Source organism: Athene noctua, chromosome 10 (assembly GCF_965140245.1).
Source record: "Athene noctua chromosome 10, bAthNoc1.hap1.1, whole genome shotgun sequence".
In the NCBI taxonomy this organism is placed as follows: Eukaryota; Metazoa; Chordata; class Aves; order Strigiformes; family Strigidae; genus Athene; species Athene noctua.
This window is the reverse complement of record NC_134046.1, coordinates 24,394,845-24,418,403: the sequence shown is the minus strand read 5'-3', so window position 1 is coordinate 24,418,403 and position 23,559 is coordinate 24,394,845. Positions and strand designations below refer to the sequence as shown.

The 23,559-nt window shown below is 43.3% G+C and overlaps 1 protein-coding gene and 1 long non-coding RNA gene across 8 annotated transcripts in view; one reads left to right on the top strand and one right to left on the bottom strand.

Annotated features, from left to right (window-relative positions):
• The window catches only part of FAM120A (family with sequence similarity 120 member A), a 56,621-nt gene extending 53,700 nt beyond the window's left edge, over positions 1 to 2,921 (bottom strand). For 4 of the 5 annotated variants that reach the window (XM_074914339.1, XM_074914342.1, XM_074914341.1 and 1 more), the window contains exon 1: positions 2,077 to 2,921. In XM_074914339.1, coding sequence (XP_074770440.1) covers positions 2,077 to 2,550 — 474 coding nt within the window. In that variant the 5' untranslated portion in view covers positions 2,551 to 2,921. The remainder of the gene's footprint in view (positions 1 to 2,076) is intronic. The other variant, XM_074914340.1, reaches the window with a different exon arrangement.
• Positions 2,436 to 23,559, top strand: part of LOC141964223 (uncharacterized) — a 40,063-nt gene continuing 18,939 nt past the window's right edge. For 2 of the 3 annotated variants that reach the window (XR_012634287.1, XR_012634285.1), the window contains exons 1-2: positions 2,436 to 2,551; positions 6,145 to 6,230. This is a non-coding gene — a long non-coding RNA (uncharacterized LOC141964223). Of the gene's footprint in view, positions 2,552 to 6,144; positions 6,235 to 23,559 lie in introns of all 3 variants that reach the window. The other variant, XR_012634286.1, reaches the window with a different exon arrangement.

Genomic DNA, 23,559 nt, shown 5'->3' with positions numbered 1-23,559 from the left:
TCACATTACAAATATCAAATTCCTATCGATATCAAGCAGCTGTCTTCCTCCTGCATTTCAATATTGCATTAAACAAAGTATCCAGTTTAACACATTAAAAGAAAAAAAATTCTTATTTTACCCCATTCATTTCTTTTACTAATGATCTCTAAGTCTCAATAACAAATTAAGGAAGATTTATACTGCACCTGCAACCAGTTCAAGGTAAATACTATCACTGCATGCTCCCTAAAACTTGTTGCTTAAATCCAAATGAGGTTTTGCTACCATTCAAATTCCCACCATCATTCATATCCAAGACACGTACATGATTTTGCTTCTAGGCTGACCAGGAAAACACGTGACTACAGCAGCCACGGCCGTAACCTCTTCACTTTAACCGAGTGCCAAACCCGAGACACCACGTTCAGCGGAGCTCGACGTGCCCTGCAAGAACGAGCTTTGCCTCCACTTCCAGTTCATTCCACACGTGCTTCGCCCGGTGCAGCGGCCCCGGCTGTGCTCGGCCCAGCCAGGCTGGGTGCGGAGCGGGCCGCTGCAGGGTGGGACCTCCCTGCTGACCCGGCTGAACACCCGCCGCCTGCCCGGAGGAGTGTCACACCAGCCTGGCAAGCAGGGAGCCGGAGAGAATGTATTCCTCCCGGGACTGGTCTGGCCGAGTGCGCTAAGAGGGAGCAACAGCAATTCTCGCTTCATTGGCAGAACTAGAAAAAACTTCACCCAAAGTCACCTTTTGGGTGAGCTCCTTCGAGAGTCTACCCCAGGACTGCAACCTAGCCGGAGTTCTTCTAATCTGGCAAAGGGGCAGTACAAACACCAGATAACATTAAGCTGCACGCTTGATGACTAGCAGCAACTCTAAAGGTTGCATAATATTTTTCTACACACAAAAGTAATTTACGATAATAAAGCCTAGGAGTATGCACTTCACTCCCGCTGCTCTTCCCTTCCTAGCGGGAATGCAGGCAAGCAACTCTTAAAATTGCAGCTTCATCCCAGGGCTTGTTTTTCTAGCGTCTTGTGTTTCAATATACACAACCGCGCGGCTTAACAGAAACCATCGTAAATCACGAACCCTGTACAGACAGATGCGACACATTAATATTCTCCAGCCTTTGAAATCGTGGCCTCGGTACGGGTGCGGGATCACCACGGAGCCCAGCTGCCGCCTCGGGTGTTATCTGTGTCATCAGAAAACAGAGGCTCCCCCTTAAAATAAGAACTTTAAATAACTGTCAGATCCGTGCTCCTGACCCCACAAACTGGAAGAGTTCGTCGTTACGGAGTAAGGAATGGATTATTATACATTCGATCAAAGGCCCGTTAATAGATTTGGGCAATACCGATCAGAACCCTCACCTTCAGAAACAGAAAACTCGAACCTCTGCATTTTGGAGCAAGCGATTTCACCTTCAGCACAAGTTTAAACACCTCGCCTCAGTCGGGAACTTGTTGCAGAGCCACCGTGCGCGAGAACTAAACTGGTTTTTTTTCCCTTTCGCCTTAATAATTAATTAGATTACGATGCTTTCGGCCAGCCGCTCGCACCTCCGGTACCAAAGTCCCAGCCTCAGCACCCTCCCGAGCGGAGGTGGGGGGGGCGGGGGGAGGAGGGAGGCCTGGGCAAGAAGGGACATTTTGAGTCAACGGAGCGACGGCCCCGAAAGAACATGGAGGCAAAAACCTCCCTGCTGCTGGGCCTGGCTTCACAGCCAGGGGAATCCGGGAGGCCCTGGGCGCTGCCGGCCGCCCCACCGCCCCACGCAGGCTGGAGGCGGCCAGCAGCGCCGTATAAATAGCAAAATCCCCCGGGGATTGAGGCCGCCGAAACTTGGGCCGCCCCCGCGGGCCTCGACGACATTTTGAGGCGCTGAGGGGAGAAGCAGGGTGCCCCCTCTCCCCTCCCCTGCCGGGCTGGGCAGCAGCAAGGCCCCGGGCAGCCCCCGCTGCCATCTTAGAGCGGCGGCGCAGCCCGAGGGGAGCGGCGGGGGCGCGCGCGAGCAGCGGGGAGGGGGCGCTGGTGCCCCGGGGGGGCTGGGGCGGCGCGGCCGGGCGGGAGGCCCGTCTCCTCCTCACCTTGATGTGGAAGCGGATGAGGGCCAGGCGGATGCAGTGCGCCATGCAGACGGGCGGCAGGAACCAGACCTTGGGCGGCGGGGTGCCCTTGTTCTGGACGTGGCTGACGATCTGCTGCGCCGTCTGGCGCTCGTTGCCCTGGCGCTTCACCCACTCGTGAAGCCGGGCCTTCTCCAGGGCGCCGTTGAAGAAGACGAAGAGCTCGATGTTGCCGTTGAAGCAGGCCTTGGCCAGGGCCGCCAGGTAGCCCAGCATGTGGTTCCACTGCCCGCCGCTCACCCAGTCCGTGTAGAAGCCGCCGTAGAGCCGGTGCAGGCAGTTGTCGGCGTCGATGAGGAGGCGCAGCGGGGTCTGGGGGGGCCGCTGGCGGCCCCCACCCACGAGGCTGCCCCGCGCCAGCTTCTGCAGCTCGACGGGCACCACGGCGCTGGGGCAGTGCTTCTCGATGTAGTCCTGGAAACCCTGCACTCCCATGGTGAGGACCGGGCGGCGGCGGCGGCGGGCGGGCGAGCGGGGGCCCGGCGGCGGCGGCAGCGGCGGCGGCGGCGGGGTCTGGGCTCGGGCCGGGCGGCGCGGCGGCGGCTGTAGTTGCGGGTGGGCGGTGGGAGCGGTGGAGCCGGGTGGGAGCGCTGGCTGCCGTCGGTGGCCGTTCAGGGGGGAGTTGTATGGATTAGTGGGGGGCTCATGGCTGCTGCGGCCGCCATGTGCTGCTCTCACAGAGCCATGGCTCGGGGATCCGGGCTGCTGCCGCTGCGGCTCCGACTGCCGGGGGGAGGGGGAGCGGCACAGCGCGCAGGAAGCCAACCCGCCGCCGCCGCCGCCTGCGGCAGGGAGAGCGGAACAGGCGGGACTTGGCGGCGGCCGCCGCTGCCACTCACAGGCAGCGCGGGGCGCGCACACGGGCGCCGAGGGAGGGAGGGAGGGAGGGCGGGCGGGGCGGGGAGCGAGCGCCGCGCCGCCGCCGGCCCGGTGCCCGCCGCCCTCACGGCCCCCCGCGCTGCCCTGCCCTGCCCTGCGGCACTGGGGCGGCGGGGCCCGCGCAGCCCGCCCGCCGCGGCGGTTGCATAACTCAGGCATGCGCGGGAGCGCGGGCGGAAGCGGGTGGCGGGGAAGGGGAGGGGGCTCGGGGGGCGGCGGGGGAGTGGCGGAGGGAGGCGAGCAGCCGCGCGGGGGGCGGCGAGAGCCCGCTCGGGGCAGGCCGGCCCGGCGCCGGGGCCGGGCGAGCGCGACCCGGCCCTGCCGTAGCGCGGCGCGGCTGCCGCCCCTCGCCGCCCGCCATTTCGCCCCGCGCGGGCCGCGCCGCGCCACAAGCTGCCGGGCGGCGGCGTCCCCTCAGCAGCGCGGCCGCCGCCATGGCGAACCCGAGCCGGGGCAGCGGCGCCCCGCGGCACCTGTTGCCCCGCGGGGGGGGGTGTCTGCGGCCGGCACGGGGCCGCGGCGAGCAGCGGCCGCGCTGCCGTTTCAGCAGCAATACCCCGGGGCGGCTCGGCCGGGCCGCAGTGTGTGCAGAGCGCCCGGCCCCGGCCCCGGCCGCGCCACGCTCGGCCTCAGGCTGCCTGAGCCGCTCCGCTAACTCCCGTTCCTGCCCCTCGACAGAAGCGGCGGTCATGGCCGTTATTGACACATAATAATTAAAAACTGTCCTCGCCTTGCCCGCAACTGGGTATTTATTGTTGCCGCTAAAACTTCGAGATGATTTTGATGTCCTTTCCCCTTGAACAGATGTAACGTGGCTGCCTGCGCCTCGAGGCCTGCCATCCACGGGTTAGCTGAGCCCTTGCTGCGACGGGTAAACGAGCACAAGTATAAACCACTGGGGAAAACCCCCCTTCTCTGATGCACAGGCAGTGAGGAATTATCTTTGTGCCGTTTCAACCAGATGAAATTATTTTTTAAAAGGCCGAAATCAGGACTGTGCCCAAGCTTCAGAAGTTGTGTGCAGGTTGTAATTGAAATCATAACAGAGCATCTGAGCAGTTCTCTGCTATACAGGTGTCAAGAAAATGTCAAGCTGCACATACTGTATGTTCACATTAATACTTTATTAATCAGGAAAATATGTATTGTTAATGAGATTTCAGTCAGGCTGGATTGGCACCTACAGTAAATATTCCCACTGGGGAACAGCTATTTCTTAGGGAGTGGGTTGATTTGCTCACAGGCAGTGCAGCACTAACTCAAGGCTGCTCAGTGGCTGTTTGTATCCAAGACTGTCTGATACAGCATAAGGATGGTGAAATAAAGAATGGTGAAAAAGCTATGGAAATAGTCAGTGAGAAAGACATGTTTTTTCCTATAAATCTGTTTTTGTAATAATATGAGAGTGTGGTTTCCTAAGTAACTAGTGTGATCACTTTCCAAACTACTTTTCTCTTAGACTTCCTAGATTTTCCTATAAGAGTAGACATGTTATGATAATATCGAAATAATAAAACACCCTAGAACACTTTGAAAGACATGCAAAGCGTGGTAGCAGACCAACAGTGCTAACAGAAGCAAAGAGGATCAAGGAGAAAGAACTTAAGAATACCAAATGTACCAAAACACACCAAAATTTGGTCAAATGAATAAGTACCGCCATACATGAACTGCATAAAAAGCAGATGATCAGACACGCCTACACATATTCAGTGGTCTAACCAAACAGTACAAAGTTTGGTCAAAAACAGTAATTCTCTAGCTAGTCTTGAGAAGTGAGCATTAGCTGATTCAATAAGAATTCAATATTTGAGTCATTAATTGTCTCACAGCATATTTAGGTTCAATAGTCTTAGGAATGGCAAATCACTTATAAATAAAATACCTCCTAAGTTTACTTGGGGTGGTTTTTTTGTTTTGTTGTTTAAGAAGGAAAACTAGTCAAAAGCATCCACCACCAAAAGCCTGGCTCTTAAGGTCATGACACTTCCCATGGAGTTAGGTAGACATCCTCCCTCCCTCCCTCCCTCCCCAGAAGAAAAGAGAGAGGAACAACAGAAGGGGAAACAAAGTGCTTCAAGAAATTATTTGACACAACTAGCTGGTTTGCTGCAACTAAAACTTTGGCCAGACACGAAGGCAACAGAAAAGTGTAATTTATGGAAAGCAAAATTACACTGGAAAATGGGTAGACTAAGATAGACTTAAATTAACCAACAGCATGAGGACAAATTACGTGGTTTTTCATCAGCCAGTGGCAGAAAGCCTGCAGGAATTGTCGTGTTATCTGCATATAAGAAAACAGTACAAGGGAGGAAAAGTCATTGAAGACCTTTCTTTCTCAGCACTGCGACACAATACATTTCACTGTTACCAGATATTGGTGGTGTAAGGGAAGGGTTAATAAAGATTAATATTAAAGTCAGTGACTCACTATCCAACCTGAATAGAAGAGAATTAGGAGTGGCTCTCTAGAAGGAAGGAACTGAACAGTCATTAGGAAGAACTCCTAATGAATAACCATGTCAGGGCAAGAACATAGAGATGAATGTTATCATTTTAGTCTTGATTCCTCTGTTAATGAAACTTGGTCCCACTGTGAAATGAATATGGACGTGTGAGGTGTGGAATAGGCTATCCACGGTAACCTCAATAGGTACATTTGCTTGGGAATAATTGATACATATATTATCCATGGTAAACGCTTGTTTTACGTTATTTCCCTTAATATGTCTCCTCCTTTCTCACTCCAATGTCTCACTGTGGAGCTGCTGCCCCAGAACTTCCCAGTTCTTGCTGCTGTGAGAGAAAACTCCCAGCCCTCCGTACTGCTGGGTCTGTGAGTGGCCATGGGCTCATCCTGTGGGCAAGATACTTTTCTGCATTGTTACTTCAGTGCTCACAGTGAAATATGTCTCATTATTTTTGGTACTGAATTTAAATGCAGACATTTGCAAATAAACATCCAATAAATGTTACCATTCTACTGTTAGCTATGACTGTTAGCTGCCCTGTTTCCCTTCCCTGTCACCTGGAGCATCTGACTGTAGTAGGGGTAAATAGCACGCAGCAATAAAACTGACCCTTGTTTCTTTCCTGGGGTATTGGGGGATATGTGATATACCTACTTCATAAAAATTTCTCTTACAGAAGCTTGCAGAATCTTCATGAGATTTATATGAAACCAGAAAAATTGTACGGGGACACTTCTGCAGGTTGACTTACCTTCATCCTCAGTATGTATGTTGCATTCTCAAGTTATTTCATCTTGATTTTTTTTTTAAGTTATAGGCATGTCTACCACATAGTCTAAAATAGTTGTGAAAAGAGAAGAAATTGAAGGAAAGTTACTTAGCTTTAAAAAAAATTGGGGGGTCAGAATTTGCCACTCATTGTAGTCTTCGTCTAATTTTGTATCATAGTACTTGCTACTAGGTGAGAATTCCCTTTCTTGTATCTTGGGTCGGTGCGATTACACCATACACATTCACACAAAATTTATAAACCCAAAAAGTTTCCATGGCCAGGTATCTCTCTGTAGGCTTCCAAACACCATCTCGTTTCAGCATACAATAACTTTTTTCAAATATCTGTGATACCTATGATGGAACATTTTCCTCTTAGGACAAAAGAATATGCATATGGGAGACACCTAACTGAGTCATTTAAATGCTTATCAGTCTCTCCAGTACATCAGCTCTTAGAGGAGTTTCGGTCTGTTTATTGGGACTTCTTCCTTTGTCAGATTTCTGCAAGACAAGAATACAGAAACCCATAGGTGATTGGTCAGCCTAAATTTATTGCTAACAGTTAAATTTTTTCTTAGTCTACAGAAGGAATACTATTCTTCCAGCGACAATCCACTAATACCAGTTATCATGGTTTCTTTTGTACAACTTCATCTTTGCCAAGAAGACTGCTGAAATTTTTAGTTTTGGCTGATTTGCTCTTTCTCATCAAGCATTCCTCCACTCTAACGTTTCAACTGAATTGAAAATTCACCTTCCACTGTAACTTCAAATTGTGAGAAACTAGTCACACTGGCGAATGCAACTGGCATCTTTTCACTGGTATCAAGCCTCTTCTGTTGGCTGTGTATGTACCTGCTGTGTTTTGTTCCAGTGTAGAACTTCTGCAGGAGGCTGGTGCTAGGGAGCAGAATATTCTTCTGCACTTTCTCACTGGCCACTATAAACTTTGGTGATGGATTGCTTTGCGGCATCTTAATTTGCTTTTCAGTACTGTTCTTGCATCGGCCATGTAGAATTTGTGCCTTTCTCAAGCTCTCCATCTCTATTAGCTTAAGCCTCTGGTTTAACGCTGAAGACTGTGAGCAAAGACTGCAAGGGGTGCACAAGAAACTGCACTCCACTGACTTTTTGGGTTTTTTTCATTCTTTCTTAACACCTTTAATGTTTGTGAGAGTTGAGAATAAATCCTACTTCTTTGCCCATCTAAGACAGGGGTGCTGTTCTGGCACTCAGGGAGTCTGCTCTCTTTGCACCTGCTTCATGCAAATATGTGCCCAGTGGTGACCATACAGGAAGAAGTCTTGTCTGTTTTTTTTCCTATTCTGCTGGCATTTGCTTTTTTATTTACCTTAACAGAATGTAGATTTATCCAAAGCATGTTCTTCCTCATTACATTTTTCACACTTAGTCAAAAGCCATTTTGTGGTAAGCGTCTTTATTTCATGTGTCCGCCTTTACTATCAAGACAAACTGCTGTTGATTCTTGATTAGTTCTTCCGAGATTTTCTCACATTTCTAGCCCTTCGTTAACTTCGGTAAGTTATTTAAGAACTGTCAGTCTTACCCAAAATTGCTAAATCGTCCCGAGTTCTTGCATATTCAGAGTGTTTTCTGTACGTTGTCCCCGATAGCTTCCCATTGGCTGATCCAGGTGGCTGACACCAGGGCAGAAGCCCAGCAAAGCCACCAGTGGTGAAACAAAGACTTTTTTCAGTGTCTTCATATTATTTGTGAATTTCATTTGGCATCTTAATTTTGCTGTGAGCTCCATGTAATATTTTCTCCCGATATAGTTGTTGGCCTGTGTTTTGGTGCATTGTCCGTTATACAGCAGACAGACTACTATTTTAGTATCATTAACAATTACCTATGCAAAACACTAGAAAACAGCTCCTCTGGAAGACCCATTCTAAGGATTGTGGCTATGACAAACCCCGCCGCACATTTTCAAGTATCTGGTCTCTTCTTCCTCCTGAGACAATATCTGTTTTGTGTGTTTGAAAAAAGCGATGTAGGAAGTGTATTGTATTTGAATGAGCTGGGCAACAATTTACGTTTCTCGTGTAGAATGGTGAATGCAGAGAGAGGGAGTGACGACGTAACACCACAAAAATAAGATCATGAGGAGCTGTGTTATCTTCCTGGGAGGGTATTACAAGACTGCTTCTTGGCAACCACTTTTGAGTTGCACTTTTTTTCTATTTTCTTGGGTCAGTTGACCCGTTAATATCCTCTTTGCATCTATTTTTTTCCTCTTTCCCTCTTTTCGAAAAGCATCTGCTGCTTTCCAAATAATTTCTTTAGGCCATTCAAATACTAGTAAAACACACCATGCCAACACTGAAATCTTTTGTAGATGGGACATATCTGAAAACATGCCACTTACTACGTGAATGGCACAGGAAGAGAAAAGAACTCCCAAAGCCTGCTGTGAAGCCCACATTAAGATGAAGCACTGTGTAGTCTAAGGACCAATCTGAAGAAAAGATGATTTAAAAGCCATCATACTTTAGTAGAGCCACTGCTACACTGAAACACAAAATTTTTGATGGTACGTAGAGGCCAAACTCTTAGGAGCTAGGCCCTGTAAATGACAATATTGCTTCAGCAAACTTTTAGGGCAAGAAAGTAACTGGCAGCAAGTCCTCCAAGTGTATGGGAAAAGCAGCCTCACAGAGGAGGGGGCAAGTGACGCGGTCTGAAAGAATTCCTCCTTTCAGAGAACAAGCAGTGCTTTCACAGCAGTGGATACTTAGCTGTGGCACACAGTATACAGATTACATCAGGTCCATTCGCTGCATTTAATTATTTTTAAAAAACAAAAGCGTGAAAATTTTCAGTTCTATATTTGAATTTTCAAGAGTAAAAGCATAAATAATAAAGGCATTATGAAGCAGGCAACAGGAGCTGGTGGAAAGCAATAGCACTGGTTCTTCGAAAACCTGGAACAGTAGCATGCTGTTCCCTTGGTATTAATGAATAGTTGTGTGAGACATACAAAAAGCCAGTATTTAAAGTATATTCTACAGTGCTTTTTGCAGGAGCATCAGTAGTATTACAAACAGATACTAATACCAGCTAGATACTACAACAAATACGATGCATTTGTAAGTGGCATCATCAGAAGAACACATAGGAGCTAAAAATATATACTGTGGCCATTTCAGAAGAGCAGCTATTTACACTTCTAACACTTTAAAAACATGTCATTTTTTTGTTGGCATTTATGCAATTAACACAAGTATCTAAAGCATGTAAGTGACAGATTTAGCTACCTAAATGTGGGATATGGATGCCAGATTTGGGAACATCATCCACGCCAGACCTTCACTTTCAGTCTGCTACAGTAACTAAATTCTTCATCTTACCCAAACACATGCCAGCATGGTCTACCAGTGCGTCATCCATAGATGTAGATAGTTCAGTTATTTGTCTTACCACATACTGTCCTTTTTTCATCCCTTTTTCATCCCTTGCTGCACAAGGCTGTGCTCTAGAAGTCATGTAAAAAAAAAAAAATCAAATTGATTTGAATTACAAAGTGTAAAGTTATGGGGCTGTGCCTGCTTGAATCTGCACACAGGCTGAAACGGACTCTACAAAATCCAGGCTTCAATGCAGCGGGCTGGACACAAGGGATACTTTGTGCCATTGCCTTTCCAGTCACATAATGGCTCTCCATGTCTGTCCTGTGGGCACAGCCACCCTCCTGGGACGAGGTGCTCCTTGAGCTGGTGCAGTTAGAGAAGAGCAGCAGCAGACACAATCCTCCTGTTGTCCAGATCTGGCCCACAAGCCACCAATTAGACTGTCCTGAACTACAGCACTCAATTGAAAGGGCTTCTAATTGTATTTTAACTGATCATTTCAGAAACATCCAGATCACTAATTACTAGTAGTCTATATGGTGCTTTAAGTGAGCAAAGCACTGTAGAAACCTGAAGTAACACTATTAATATTCTCAATGGCTACAACACCCTCCCACGTATCAAAAGCATTGTCTCTTGTTCATAGGCACAAACCTCTGCCCTGGCTGCTCGCATCTGTGATCCAGCAGCCCAGCTGCAGCAGATGTTTTTGCAGCATCCTGGAAATAAGTAACAAAGAGCAATGATTCAAAATTACTTACATTCATTAACCAATATTCTACCAATATTAATAAAATACAGTAGTATAAATGTTGACTAAAACTTGTATGACATCCCTGCTTCAGAATATTTTACCTTAAATACTAGATCAACCTGAATCTCTGAACTCAGGGTGTTTAAATAAGCTCACCAGAAATGCAAATACTAACAAGCTGTTTGCTTGCCTGTTAGTAGCAGGCGTTATTTCTTTCCTCATTGTTGTAGTCACGCAGGAGGAGCAGTGGCGTGGTGGAGAGCCCGGCCGGCCCGTGGAGCACACAGTGCTGGGGCTGTGCTTGTGCCGTGAGTCCCAGGGATTTTGGTTTCCAAGGCTGGCAAGTTGGTACTCGCCAGAAGCATTAAATTCCTTTCCGAATGTTTACTTGTATTTTGTACAAGATGCCCATAGTCTGTTGAGGAATCCATTCTCCAGAAAAAATATTTAGAGTGCAAGTCACAGTTTTCTCCTTCAGAAATTCAGCCAAAACACACTGAATCTGCTAATCACTGACAACACAGCGGTGGTCAAGATGTTTATACATAAAACAGTATATCAGTGAGAGTAAAGCACACGTCTTGCTGATGTAATAGATACCTAGTAATGAAATGGAAAAGCTGTCTAAGCCCTTGTCTAAAAGACGTGCTTTTACAAGAATATAGGTTAACCGTAGTACAGTGGATTTTAAATGCCAAATCTAAGCAATTAGAATTTTGAAGACACTTTTACTGGTGCAGGAAAAAAAGGAGGCTTGTTCTATCATTGGAAAATAAAATGCATGTAAATAGATACTAACGCTGATTTTTTTGGTGAAGATTTATGTGAGATTAATCCCTTTACAGTACTAGAGTGTATTCACTAATCTAACCTCATTTTTATGTGAGATTGCAGGCACAGGACGAGAGCAAGGAGCTAGCTCTGCTCTGTGACCAGGCACACGGCAAAGAGAGTGAGATCATCTATATACACTTTACACCTGAAGCCAACAATTCTGTGCCCGTAGTTGCACGAGCACCTGTTTGTGTGAGCAAGCCCCTGAAACTGCTTTAAAGGAGACATTTGTTTATGCAGATAAGGTGCATGGTTTCAAAATGAGATTTGCACATGGGAAGAATTTTGCATGCAATTTTCAAGATGCGTTTTTGCAGCCATTTGACCTGGGAGTTTTGCTTTCCACATAGATGATCTGTCTCACTTGCTTGGGTAATGCTTAAGCACGTTATTTGTGTGCCTCTCCTTTTTCTTAAGGCTATGCAGCGGTGCTGTCTTTGGAAATGAAAATCTTGAAAAATTCTTGCACTTCGTTACTAAGTGCTGTTTTTTTCCTTTTGCAATGTTGATCGTGTTTGAAACTGAGTAGATCCGAGGGCAAGTAATTCCTCCCTTTTCTGTTTCAGGAAGCACTTGGCTTAACTGCCAGCGTGCTCTTACAAATCTCACAGCTTGTACAGAATAGCAGAGCTGAGCTGATGCCAGATAAGTGCTGGTCTGGTAAGAGGTAATGTTTAAACTGATGTGTTCCCATATTTTTAAATTAAAGATTATTCACATTTGGTTTTAATTCTTTTCAGAAGGGTCTGAGATATTGGTGTGCTAAGGTTTTTTTGCCTGATTTACACAGATTACTTTCTCATATTCATTTATTTTTTTTAAATATCACTTTTATATATCACTTGAAATTTACCCTGTGACTTTCTTGACTTTAATGTGATCAGGAAAGCATTTAAAATTTAGAGAATAAAATTACTTTTGAATAATGGCAACTCTTTTGCAAGAGATGAAAAGAGTTAAAAAACCAGCAAGCTTGTCACTTGATGACAGAAAACCTTACTTCTGAAAGTCATACAAACATGCAGCCTGGCCCACATTCAATGTCTTGACTGCCATAAAACTAGAAACATTAATTAGCATAAAATCATTGTCTAGTTCTGAAAAAGAAAAAAAAAAAAAAGCTAAATATTACATAGTTCTCAGTAAAGAGAGCATTCTTATTTTCCAGAAGACATCAGTTTAATTCTCCAGACACTCTCAGTATATAGAGCAACTTTTGATCTCCCCCCTACATAATACAGCACGGGAGAATGTCTCTTTAAATTCATTTATAAAATAATTCAGGACTGTGGGTGTCTTTGATCTGTTCCTCTCTGCTAAAGTACAGAAGAGAAGAACATGTCGCTTAGCAACCCGGCGCCAGAATTGGGGGGAGGCGGGTAGGGATGGATGGTCCAAAGTCACAAAAGGGAAGGATTAATCCCCGTCAGAAAACTAAACTTCTGACAATGCTTCTCTAAAATAAAGCAAGCAAATAAACAAACACGGGTGTGTGCAGAATTAGGTAGTTTCACTTTTTCCTTTTTTTTACCCCACTTCTGGTCTATTAATAGTAATCTTATAACCAAATCAGAAAATCAGGCACGGGATAGGCAACACAGGCTTAAATAGCTTCAGGACTGGGTTGCAGTCGAAGGGAATCTGAAGTTTTATTTTTAAACCAGTTAGGCATATTATAAATTGAATTAGTGTTGTCAAGGCTAATCATAATTAATTTCATACTGCAATTTTCGTCTGAACACTTCAAATAAATTTCATGTGGTGTCTCATCCTATTTTACAGTTGGACAGCTTAAGTGTCACCAGACTGATTTATTTAGGGTCACTTAACGTGTCGTAAATAAAAATCTAGATTTCTCTAAACACTTACCAGGCTGTGATTAGCTGGTAACTAGGTAACATCTTAGTAACTCTGAAAAAAGTATCTGTTAGGAAAGTAACTTTGCAGTGAAGTAGATGAGCAGCACTCAGACAACCTCTGCCGTTTCTGCAGCTGCAAGATGACAACGTCCCGCAGAGCAGTGGCAGGAATGGCCACCATCTCAAACCTCTCCTGCCATTTCCATTTTTGACCAGCACTGTCCTAGAGCAGCCCTAATTTACCTTTTTCTTTTGCATGAGAAATCAAACATCAAACCCTCCAGCCCTGCACAGCCAAGTTATGGAGACTGTGGCAAAAAACTGTGCAAGAGGAAGAATGACAGAACTAGTTTAAATGTAGCTGACTTCAACATGTTTTGTACAGATGAAAAAAATCTCATACTTAAATAGAGGTAAATTGTTATTCCTTGTCTTCTGTTAATGATCATAAAGATTATTTTAAATCGTCTTAATTTTTATGCCACTTCCATTTAGGATTATGTCCTAATTACCTATAACTTATTACCGAACATATCGCTGTGCAGTTAAGAGAATCCCAAAATGCTAATGGTTCCTGTTTCTCCAAGAGTTCAATACAGGTAATTCTGTGCTCAAATTCTGTAGTAAAACTGCAGATTGCCTACTTCCATCCACAGGCTAGAAGCTTATCTAAACTGGCATCTGTTGCATATTCCATCAATTACAAACATACTTGAAACCAGACATTATTGAACTCTGAAGTAATGCTTATTTTTATCTAGTAAGGGAAACGGTAAATGATAGTGTGGACCTCATTAAGATCTAAGAATAGTGTACTTAAGAACTTAATACATAAGTAGCAAAATAATTTTTTATTATGCATGTATAGCAAAGACATAAAGAATAGAATCCTGTCTTCAGTGAGATCAGTGGGAATTTTACTAGTTCCTGCATGGGTACCTGGATTTTACCCAGGATTTCTGAGAGTGTGCTTTTTGTACTGGCAAATGCTTATGTAATGTGATTCTTTGGAGAAATTTAATTAAAGAGAAATGTGTAAAGCACTTGGCGTTATGCAGTCTAAGTTTGTTAATGTACAGTATTTAGAATGAAGCCCAAATTAGAAGCAAATAATGCTAACTCAACTGTGAGTATTTCAATAAAAATTATTTTATGAAGAAGCTTGTATAGACTCTGCGTATTTGTTTGTAACAAATATTTTCTTTATGCTTTCATTTTTATGATCCAAACAAATTTAGAGGCTTTATCTGAAATGTCACAAGCTGAAGAAAACCCCACTGACTTGACTTTATCTTTGCTCTCAATTACACCAGGATCAACAATTCTTTATTGTAACTTAATACTGAAAAAGTATTTTTGCTGACTGCCGAAATCAAGTGGGAGGAGGAGTCCAGCAACAGTAGAACTCTTTTACTTGCTCTTCTGTTTACAGTACCAGTTCATATACTTAGTGAGGTTTATTTTAGGAAACAGAAATATGTAATATCCATGATGCTAAGATTATCTTGGTTGGAGATTCTTTTTGTTAGAAAAAGTTGTGATTCCGACATGTCCAGCTTCTCAAACAAGCAAGCAGACTTTGTGAGACTGATAGTTTTGAGGAATATGTTTTGGACTACACTGACTTAAAACCATGTACAATTAACATAGCTTTCTGGTTATGGCATTCAGTTACCAGATCAGGATGATACATGAAAAAAGCATGCAGATAAGGCATCATTTGCCCAAACATGTCATCAGAAACTGACTTCCTAAAGGTATGTCTGAAGCTGGAGAATGAAAACACAGATGTGTGATGCTTTTCCATTTCAGGGCAATCATTATAATATCACTGGGATGCAGACTACCTTCATGACTTCTTAATCCCAGTACCGACAGAGGGAGAATAATCTAAATTCCCAGTAGCTTCATACTGGAGAACTCTGTTTAGCACAAAGAAATTCTTGAAAATATACTTGGTGGAGAATTGGGCCCAGCTGACAGTATTGGGCAAAAGAAGATTTTCTTTGGCGTGGGACACTACTGTGACAGCCTCTATTCTTAGGAAAGAATCTTTAATCTAAAATGTATCACACCATTTCTCTCTCTTGTAATCTCCTCCTAAATGAAAATAGAACTTTTTTCATGATGCATAGAAAAATTAGAAGTTAAAAATAAATCTCAGAGGACAATGGCTGTTTTTTGTCTTTATCTTTAAGAAAAAAGCACACTGGTCCCATTGCCTTCTGCAAAACAGTAGGTCATCACAGAAAGGTTTTCTGGTATTTGAGGCTCAGTTTCCAGTGATCAGTACTTAAAGCAATGTGAACTACAGCAGTGTCAGAGAATCTGGACATCTTTCTTGCTTGCAGTACTACCACAACGTCTCTGACTCCAGCACCAGAGAGCTGGCATATAAATGGACTGAAAAATTTACTGAAATGCTTTGATGTTGCATATATGTGGAATTTGAAAGGAATAGGAGAGTTTGTTTTTAAAAAGAAATTAATAAAAGACATAAGGCTATGCAAAATAAAGTACGGTCAGGAAATTCTTGTTATTTTTCTCACCATATAAGGAACATGGGCATTCACAGAGAGAGATACATTATGCAGAGAAACCCCTAAAAGAACCCATTCCAAGTTTGGGTTCATGATGTGCCCTCGCTGCCACTGACCCAGCCCAGCTGAGCAGGCAGGGATTGTTGGACAACCTGCCCCAAACCAGCTCTGCTCGCTGCTGTCGCTCACTGGAGTTACCACAGGTAGCAGCCGCAAGGTGTTGCTGAAAATGTGTGACTGGTTTGCAGGAGAGAAAAAAAAACAGTGCGGAGGAGTCCTTGTCCTCAGAAAGCCTGCTGAACAATACCCTTTTCCTTGGAAAAAGTCATATTTACATGGGGAATATATATGTATCAATTACTGGCAGAATATTTCTGAGGAAGCCCCTTGTTAATATTTTGGCAGCATGAGAAGTGTTTTTCCCAGTTGCAAATGTTGCTCCATCTGCCACAAAGCCATTGGTTGCAGCAGTCTGGCCTTCCCCGTTAAAGGGGCAACACAGAAACATCGTGTTTGCTGTTGGGCTATCAGGAGAGGAAAGCAAGATGAGTGTGTAGCCTGCTGCAGTAGTGTGCCCTGTTGGTGAAGAGTTTGCCATGAGAAAACAAGCTAGCTGAGGAGGTATATCTTCTTTTCTATTTTCTAATGAGTAAAGTTTTAATTTAGCTGTGTTTAACATGTTTTAGGTGAGATTTTGATAATGCCACTGGCTTAAATCTGAGTTACCTCACAAATACTGGGTGGAAGGGATTCCTAGATCATCTCCCACTTTCCACTCAAAGCCAGGGTGTCACCAACACTGGCTCAGGTCTGCAGCGATATTACCTAGCCAAATCTTGGGTGTCCCTATGAGTAACCTCCTCCAGTACTGAGTATCCTCCCAGGGAAGCAGTTCTTCCTAATGTTCAGTCTGAACATCACTATATCATCTGTCACTACCAAAAAGAACTTGGCCCCATCTTCTTTACAACTCCAGTTGAAGCAGTTGCAGTGCTATTAGATCAGCCCTCTGACTCTTCTGCACCTGACTGAAAGGCCACAGCCTCCCCCATCCCCTGAAGCATGTGCTCTATCTCCCTGACCATCCTGGGAGCCCTCTGCTACCTTCCCTTCCCATTTCTGAATGTCCTCTTGACCCTGTGGGGGGCCCAAAGCCGTATGCAGTATGCCAGGTGTTACACTACTGCCTCCAAGGATTTGCCTCCATCTGCTGGCCACCCCTCTTCAAAAGTAGGCCAGTGTGCCGCTTGCCCTATTGGCAATGAGCACACCATTGGCTCACATTTGACCTGACATCCACTGTAACCTCCAAGTCCTCTCCAGGACGGCTGCTGCTCAGCCAGACAGTTCCCAGTCTGCCCTGGCACGTGGCATTTTTCTGCCCAAGATGTGGGACTTTGTACATCTTGTTAAACTTGATGAGATTTCTGCTGGCCACATCCCAAGTTCCTGAAGATCCCCCCACAGAGTTAACATCTGGCATGTCAATGACTCAACCTTAATTTAGTGTCGTCTTCAGATCTGTTGTTTCTGCAGTCTGTATCATCATCCAGGCCATCAGTGAAGATGCTAAACGCTACTGGCCCTGGCGCTGACCCTGGAGTACTCTGCTTCCCTCCAGATACCAAGCAGGTGCTGAGATATTGATGGTTGTCTTTCAGTCCAAGGTCTTACTGAGTGAGCTTTCTGACTGTGACACAGAAACTGAAGGAAGAGCTGGTTTTCTGTTTGGTACCTTAACTGGTAACCTATTCTTAAAATGTTTTAGCAGGTGGTAGTGGGCTACACAGCAATAGTAGCCAAGGCAAAACATTGTTTAAATTTAGTAGAATTTTATAAATAGGCTTCTAAAACTGACATTAAACAAGAAACAGTTTTTAGCATGTAGTCTTGCTACATTTTTCAATACCTAGTCTAGCATTTTTGGAGTATACGAAAGTTCTTTTGAATTTAAAAAAAAAAAAAAATATATATATATATATATATTTGTCTTCTGTTCTGCATTGAAATGAAACCAACCTCTCACTGTTCCGGGGAGCGGGAGGGAGGGTCCTCCGTGTCCCCCATGCCAAGACAGTCAGGGGACCTCTGTGGCACAGCGGCCGTCTGCATCCCAACCCTGCTTCAGCTCAGGGCCCGATCTAAACCTCGGGCGCATCGCCCAACCGCTGCGTTACTGTCTTACCTGGGACAGGTGGATGACACTATCTCTGCAGTCCCCAACACTTGCAAAGTTTAACATCATAACAGATCTGTCTCTGCAAAACACTCTGCTTTTAGCAAAACATCGCATGTCCACAAAGATACCTTCCTGATTTGTTTTTTGAGATCTGAATTATAACAAGGAAAAAAGGTGTGTGATTCCTTAAACCCAAAAGAGATATCCAACAGAAAAAAACAAACTAAATTCTGAAATGGCTGTTTCAGTGATGACTTGTAATCTGTGCAGTTTCATCTACTTGATAAGACCCAGCTTAATGTTAGATCTAAAAAATGAATTAAATGAGAAAATAATTCCTTTGATGCGCATTAAATTATTCAGTTAGTAAATTAGTGAATCTTATTCTGAGTGTTATTAGCTATTAGCATGTTACACTTCTTGATGTTACTCATGAAGAATGCATATGAAAATGAGGAAAAGATTTCCCTTTTGAAGTTGCTGCCACTTGAGTTGTTGACATTTCTTTTAATTGGTGGCTGTCCTTGAACGAAGTTATTCTGCTGTCTGGTTTTATGCAAGTTATTCATTTTTAATTTGTTCTTTCATTGATTAGATTTTTTTGAATGGGTAACTCTCAAAATAATTAGCCTTTCAAGGGAACCATGTTCTCCTAAATAGTTATTAATGAGTATCTCCCCCATTATTCAGTATACTTAGGCCTTTTTCATTAGGAGAATTTCAAGCTTACATCTGGCCTGGTCGAACTATGCCTGGTAACATTGAAGACAGCAGGAATCTCACTGCAGATTTCAGGAAGAACAAGATCAGACCTAGGAGTCAAGAAAGATCATTTGTCTTAGGAAGATGTCTATTTTCTAGGAGAACCTACACACGTTTCTTCAGGCTTCAGGGTAGGATTGAGGAGGAAGTGAAATGAGTGAAGGAAAACAAGGTAATTCCATCTGAACAAGAACACTGTCTTTAAAGACGCTATCAGCTTCAGCAGCTGGGCTAATGAGCCTCAATTATACTGCCAGTTTTACAGTACTGGAAACGTACAGCTCCCTTTCATTTAAAGTCAGTGTAGGTTACATAAAAATAAACCCGTTAAAACCAACATCTGAAGTTATTTTTCCACTAAAGAGTCAAGGATCTTCAATAAGAACATACTTTGTATTAGAAATTATTCCCAGTGTTACATTCACAATTAAAGAGCACAATGGATAATAAAATACTGCAACTTGTCATGCATTTCTGCAATGATCTAATCCCATGCTGTTTGTCTTCTCTAAGCCAGTTCTTGTACCTTCCCTTACTCTTGTCTTTAACCTTAAAATCTGCCTTGAGCATTGCCAGCTATTCTCCTGCTGAAATGCAGTCTCACTGTTGCATGTTAGACTCTCTCCTTTCTATTTGCTCTTTCAAAGCAGACTGGAACATCATCCTTGTCCTTTCTCTGCCACCCTGTGATCTCTCCTGCTCTGTCTCCCTGCTTCCTCTACACTTTGTCATTAAGGAGCCTCTACCACAAACATGAATTCTCTTATCATTCCTGGTTAGACTTCTATCCAAACCAGAACCTCAGCCCGTGTCTCTGGCATGTCTTCGTGAAGGTGTAGTTATCTGTTCAAGGTCAGTATAGTAAAAGAGGCAGGTTTAGAGACTCTTCCAAGCTTGCCCCATCAATTTATTTCCCAGTTTCTATGAACAGTATGATCACATTGCTTTTTTGCCATTCCCATCCAGTGTCTCATCTTCAGCAGAAGTTACATACAGTCTGGGTCAGCCTGTACAGACTGTATCTAAACTCGACAGTTATTTCTCCATGACAGAAATGACATTTAAGATACATCCTTTTCTATCCCGACTGAAAACTAAAGCTTTGAAACAGGCTCTGACAATCTTATGGCTCACATCCATTTCTGTTTTCTAGGATTGACCAACGCTGTTAGAATGGTAAAGTAAAATAATTTTATCTAATTTATGGCTTTGCATTCTTACTAGTCTCTTTAGCCTCCTTTTGTTTTCTGCTTCTCTGTCATTTCAAATAAGTTACTGCTCTTTGCTTTTCCAGTACCCTCCTTGACCCACCTCCCCTAACCATCTCTTTCATTAGGAAATCACTGACTCATCCCTCCAACAGGTAATAATTCCAAAATTTCCTCTGGCCAAGAAGTCATTTCATCCACAAAGCTATCTCCTAATCTTCCCAAAACACTGTCAGAAGATCCTTGCTTTCCTGTTTTTTGCACAGAGGCGGCGGCAGGGGCCGAGGGTGTGACCCATCAGCACGACCAGCATCGCCATCTCCTTGCTGCCATCTTCTCTCGCTTGTCTGTGTTTGCCTGATTTGTCCCCAGCATGTCACCTCCCTGCCCTAAGGTTGCCATTTTCATCCGCATTTAGGCACAGACAATTTCAGTGGGCTTTTAGTTCATACTTAAGATTTTTATAAGTAACAGATAATGATAGCTGGCTATGTTGTTTCTGCCAGTACTGATTCTGCAACATGTAAAGACTCACATTTGCGCTTCCTTGCAATAAATGCTACTCATGTTTTAGAAGAAATACCTCAACAACTACAACAGAAAAAAAAAAAAAAAAAAGGTTAGAAACATCAACATAACCTTTCAGATTGAAAATCCATATGAAAATAATGAAATTAAAAAAAAAAAAAAAAAAAGAATAAAACCCAAGGTGATCCAACATGGGTTGTAGAAGTTGGTATACATGGCTAACCAGACAACCCTTACGGAGTCATAACTTAAAGGGAAGCTTCACTTTGGAGAAGAGCAATCTTTATAGAGGGGCTAATTTTATTTTATTGAATAGTATTAAAATACTTATTAAAAGTTATAAGTTGTAGTCTAAAATACTGCAGTGCGGCTCATAGAAGAACTAGCACAGAGTATGAAATGGCCTTACATGGTAGCATATTTCCAACATAATACAAACTATTTCAAGAATCCATTTACAAGTAAGCTGTCTGGGTAGAGCCCTGCCCTCACTGAAATCAATAGGAGTTTTGTTAGTGACATCAGTGAAATGAGGTTTTCCTCTCATGTTTAGTTTGTGCAAGATTAAATACTGGGTCAGGAAAACAGTATTACTTCTATTGCGTGCAAATAACAGTGCTTTTAAATACAGCATTTGCCTAGGAGGATTAGTAAATGGAAATTGAAAAGTGATTTATTAATGGAAATAATTTTTTATTAATTTGACTGGATTTTCTTATTGGTAGAAGTGTCATGGGATTTTGTATGGTAGTGCACCTCTGCTGTACCAGTAAGAAATTTGCACTTAACCTATAGGCCTTTGGGTGTGAGAGGTGGGTTGTTTCCCTTCCCCATTCCAATGCAAAAGCAACAAAAGCAAGCATTTAATAATACGGATTCCATCATTACACAGTTTAGGATATTTGCAAGCACCTAAGTGCTGCAAGTGCTATGATAATTTATCTTTGAACCTGTTAGTAACAATGCATAATTAACAAGTAAGCTGTAGGAACATGCAATTGCTATGTATTTACATGGTATTTGCCATGCGGTTGTGGTATAATTACAGTGATTATACCTGCTCTGCAGAATAAGAGTACATGGTGTACACTGTACTTTATTTTGTGTTATTTCACATCACTTGGTCCAGTGAAGCAGAGCACGACACAACAGAGTTTAACAAAGTATTTCATTCTGTTGTAGGTGGAAGTGAGCCACAGGTATGAAACTGCACATGAATCTGCACAGAGTGCTGTTATTTAAATGATTGCTGTGGTTTCTGGCTATTCAGGGTGGCAACATTGCTTTCTGAGCTCAAGTTATTTATATTTTGGACTGCTGCCCTTTCATTGATGTAAGTGGACTTGAATATTCAGATTCAAAATAAGCCAGGCTAAGGTTTGTGGGTTTTTTTAGTGTAGCAACTTTTTCTTCTCATATATAACACTGTAGGTTTCTATAATAATTACAGGTAAAAGAACGCATGGAAAGAATCTATCTTCTTACAAAGTTTTAAAAAAACTGTATGCTAGCACATCACCATTTCTTTGCCCTAAAACTCCATTAGTATCAGAATACCAAATGTAAAGTTGCATAATATAGGCACAGGGAAAAAAATACCAGCTAATGGTTATAAGTACAAAGAAATATGCTGTGTCTCTGAGTTGGTCACATTGTATGTGATTCAGCATAAACTATAAGTAAAACTAAATTAAAAGATTCTATTATTTTTGAGATCCACATCTAACAGGAAGAGGAATACCATACACATCACTTGATGAGGAATTGCTCTGCCACTTCTCTAAAATGGTGGTATTGGCCTTTAGACTGATGCACGTAGTCTTACCCCCTCTGAAGAGAAAAAACAGACTTTCCTGGAGAGTGATACAGCACTACACTGGTTAAGTAACTTAACAGAAACATGGATTTATTTGCTGCTGCTGAAGATGTGGTTTAACTTCGGCATACAAGAAAACAGTCTAAGAGCTCGCTATTCTGCTCAGGGTGGAAGAAAAGGCAGGGAGCTCTTTTAAGTGTAAGTTATTATTGTTCAGCTTCATAATAATTTTCTTGTCTTGAGAGACTTGATTTAGGAGTATAGCATTAAAAATATTCTTGCTCAGAAAGGCTAGCAGTGTGACATGACAGGGCACAAACTGTGCTGTATTAATTTCTAGTTACTATGTTGGCTGCATACAGCTACATCACAAAAATGAGATGCAAATTAACACAATATAATTATCTCATTTGAATGTCTCACGGTGATTTTACTCTCTGTGTTACAGCCAGCACACTTGTGGTTCATATCAGCTGCCTCAGGTCTGCTGATGTTAGGAAGGTGACCACGGCTCCCTGGGGAGCTCCCGTGGAGTGTGTGGCTCTCCTGTCCCCACGGCAGGGCTGGAGTCAGCACCCGGGGTGTCAGCCAGGCCTACACTGCTTGCTTGAAAGCTGGGTTCAGGGAACAACTTATTTCTGTAGCAGACAAAATGAAGCAGGCAAAATCATCCCAGGAGTTATTTATGAGCACCAAGAGTTAAAATTTCAGTCCATCTCAAATGTTACAGCTTCAGAACGTTAATACAGTGAGCTGTCTTTTCTGCACTGACAAATTTAAAAATAATTTCAAAAGTCTGAGAACATAACTTCCTTTTGCAAAATTCATATTTGAAAAAAATGTTAATTGGTTTCTTATTTGCATTCTTCACTATTTCTATGCATTTTGGTGGGGGGGGTTAACTCTTTTTCAAGGTTTTCCTGTTTTCATAGAGTGTACCCTTTGTAAGGGACAGTGGCAGAGACGCCCATACGTGTCTCAGTTACAATCACAGACATATCACCCATGAATTTTGTGACTTTTTCATTTCCATTTTTCCTACTTAACATCATAAAATGCCTGGGTATCAGCTACAGCTGCTGTTTACATTATCTAAAATACCAGCAAAATATTTCCACTGCATACCAACAAGAGCCAAGGCCTACATCTTACAAGCATCTTTAAAGCAAACATTTATGGCCAACTGGAAGCCTCAGATTTGAAATTCACAATCTGGTGTATGATGGCACTTGGTGTTCGAGTTGACTTTTACCTCCTTTTCAATATTGCAGAGTCATTCTAACGCTTTTCTTTTTGAGAGGACACGTGGTAAAGTACCCAGATCCCTGCGAACAGTGCAATCATTCTTTTAAACTTTTATCTGAAAAGTTCGTATTTTACAATCTGAGAAGGACAGTGTCCTCCATCTAGACAACTGAGAAAGGGAGGCTTTCCACTGATTCCAGCAGGGTTGGGATCAGACTCTT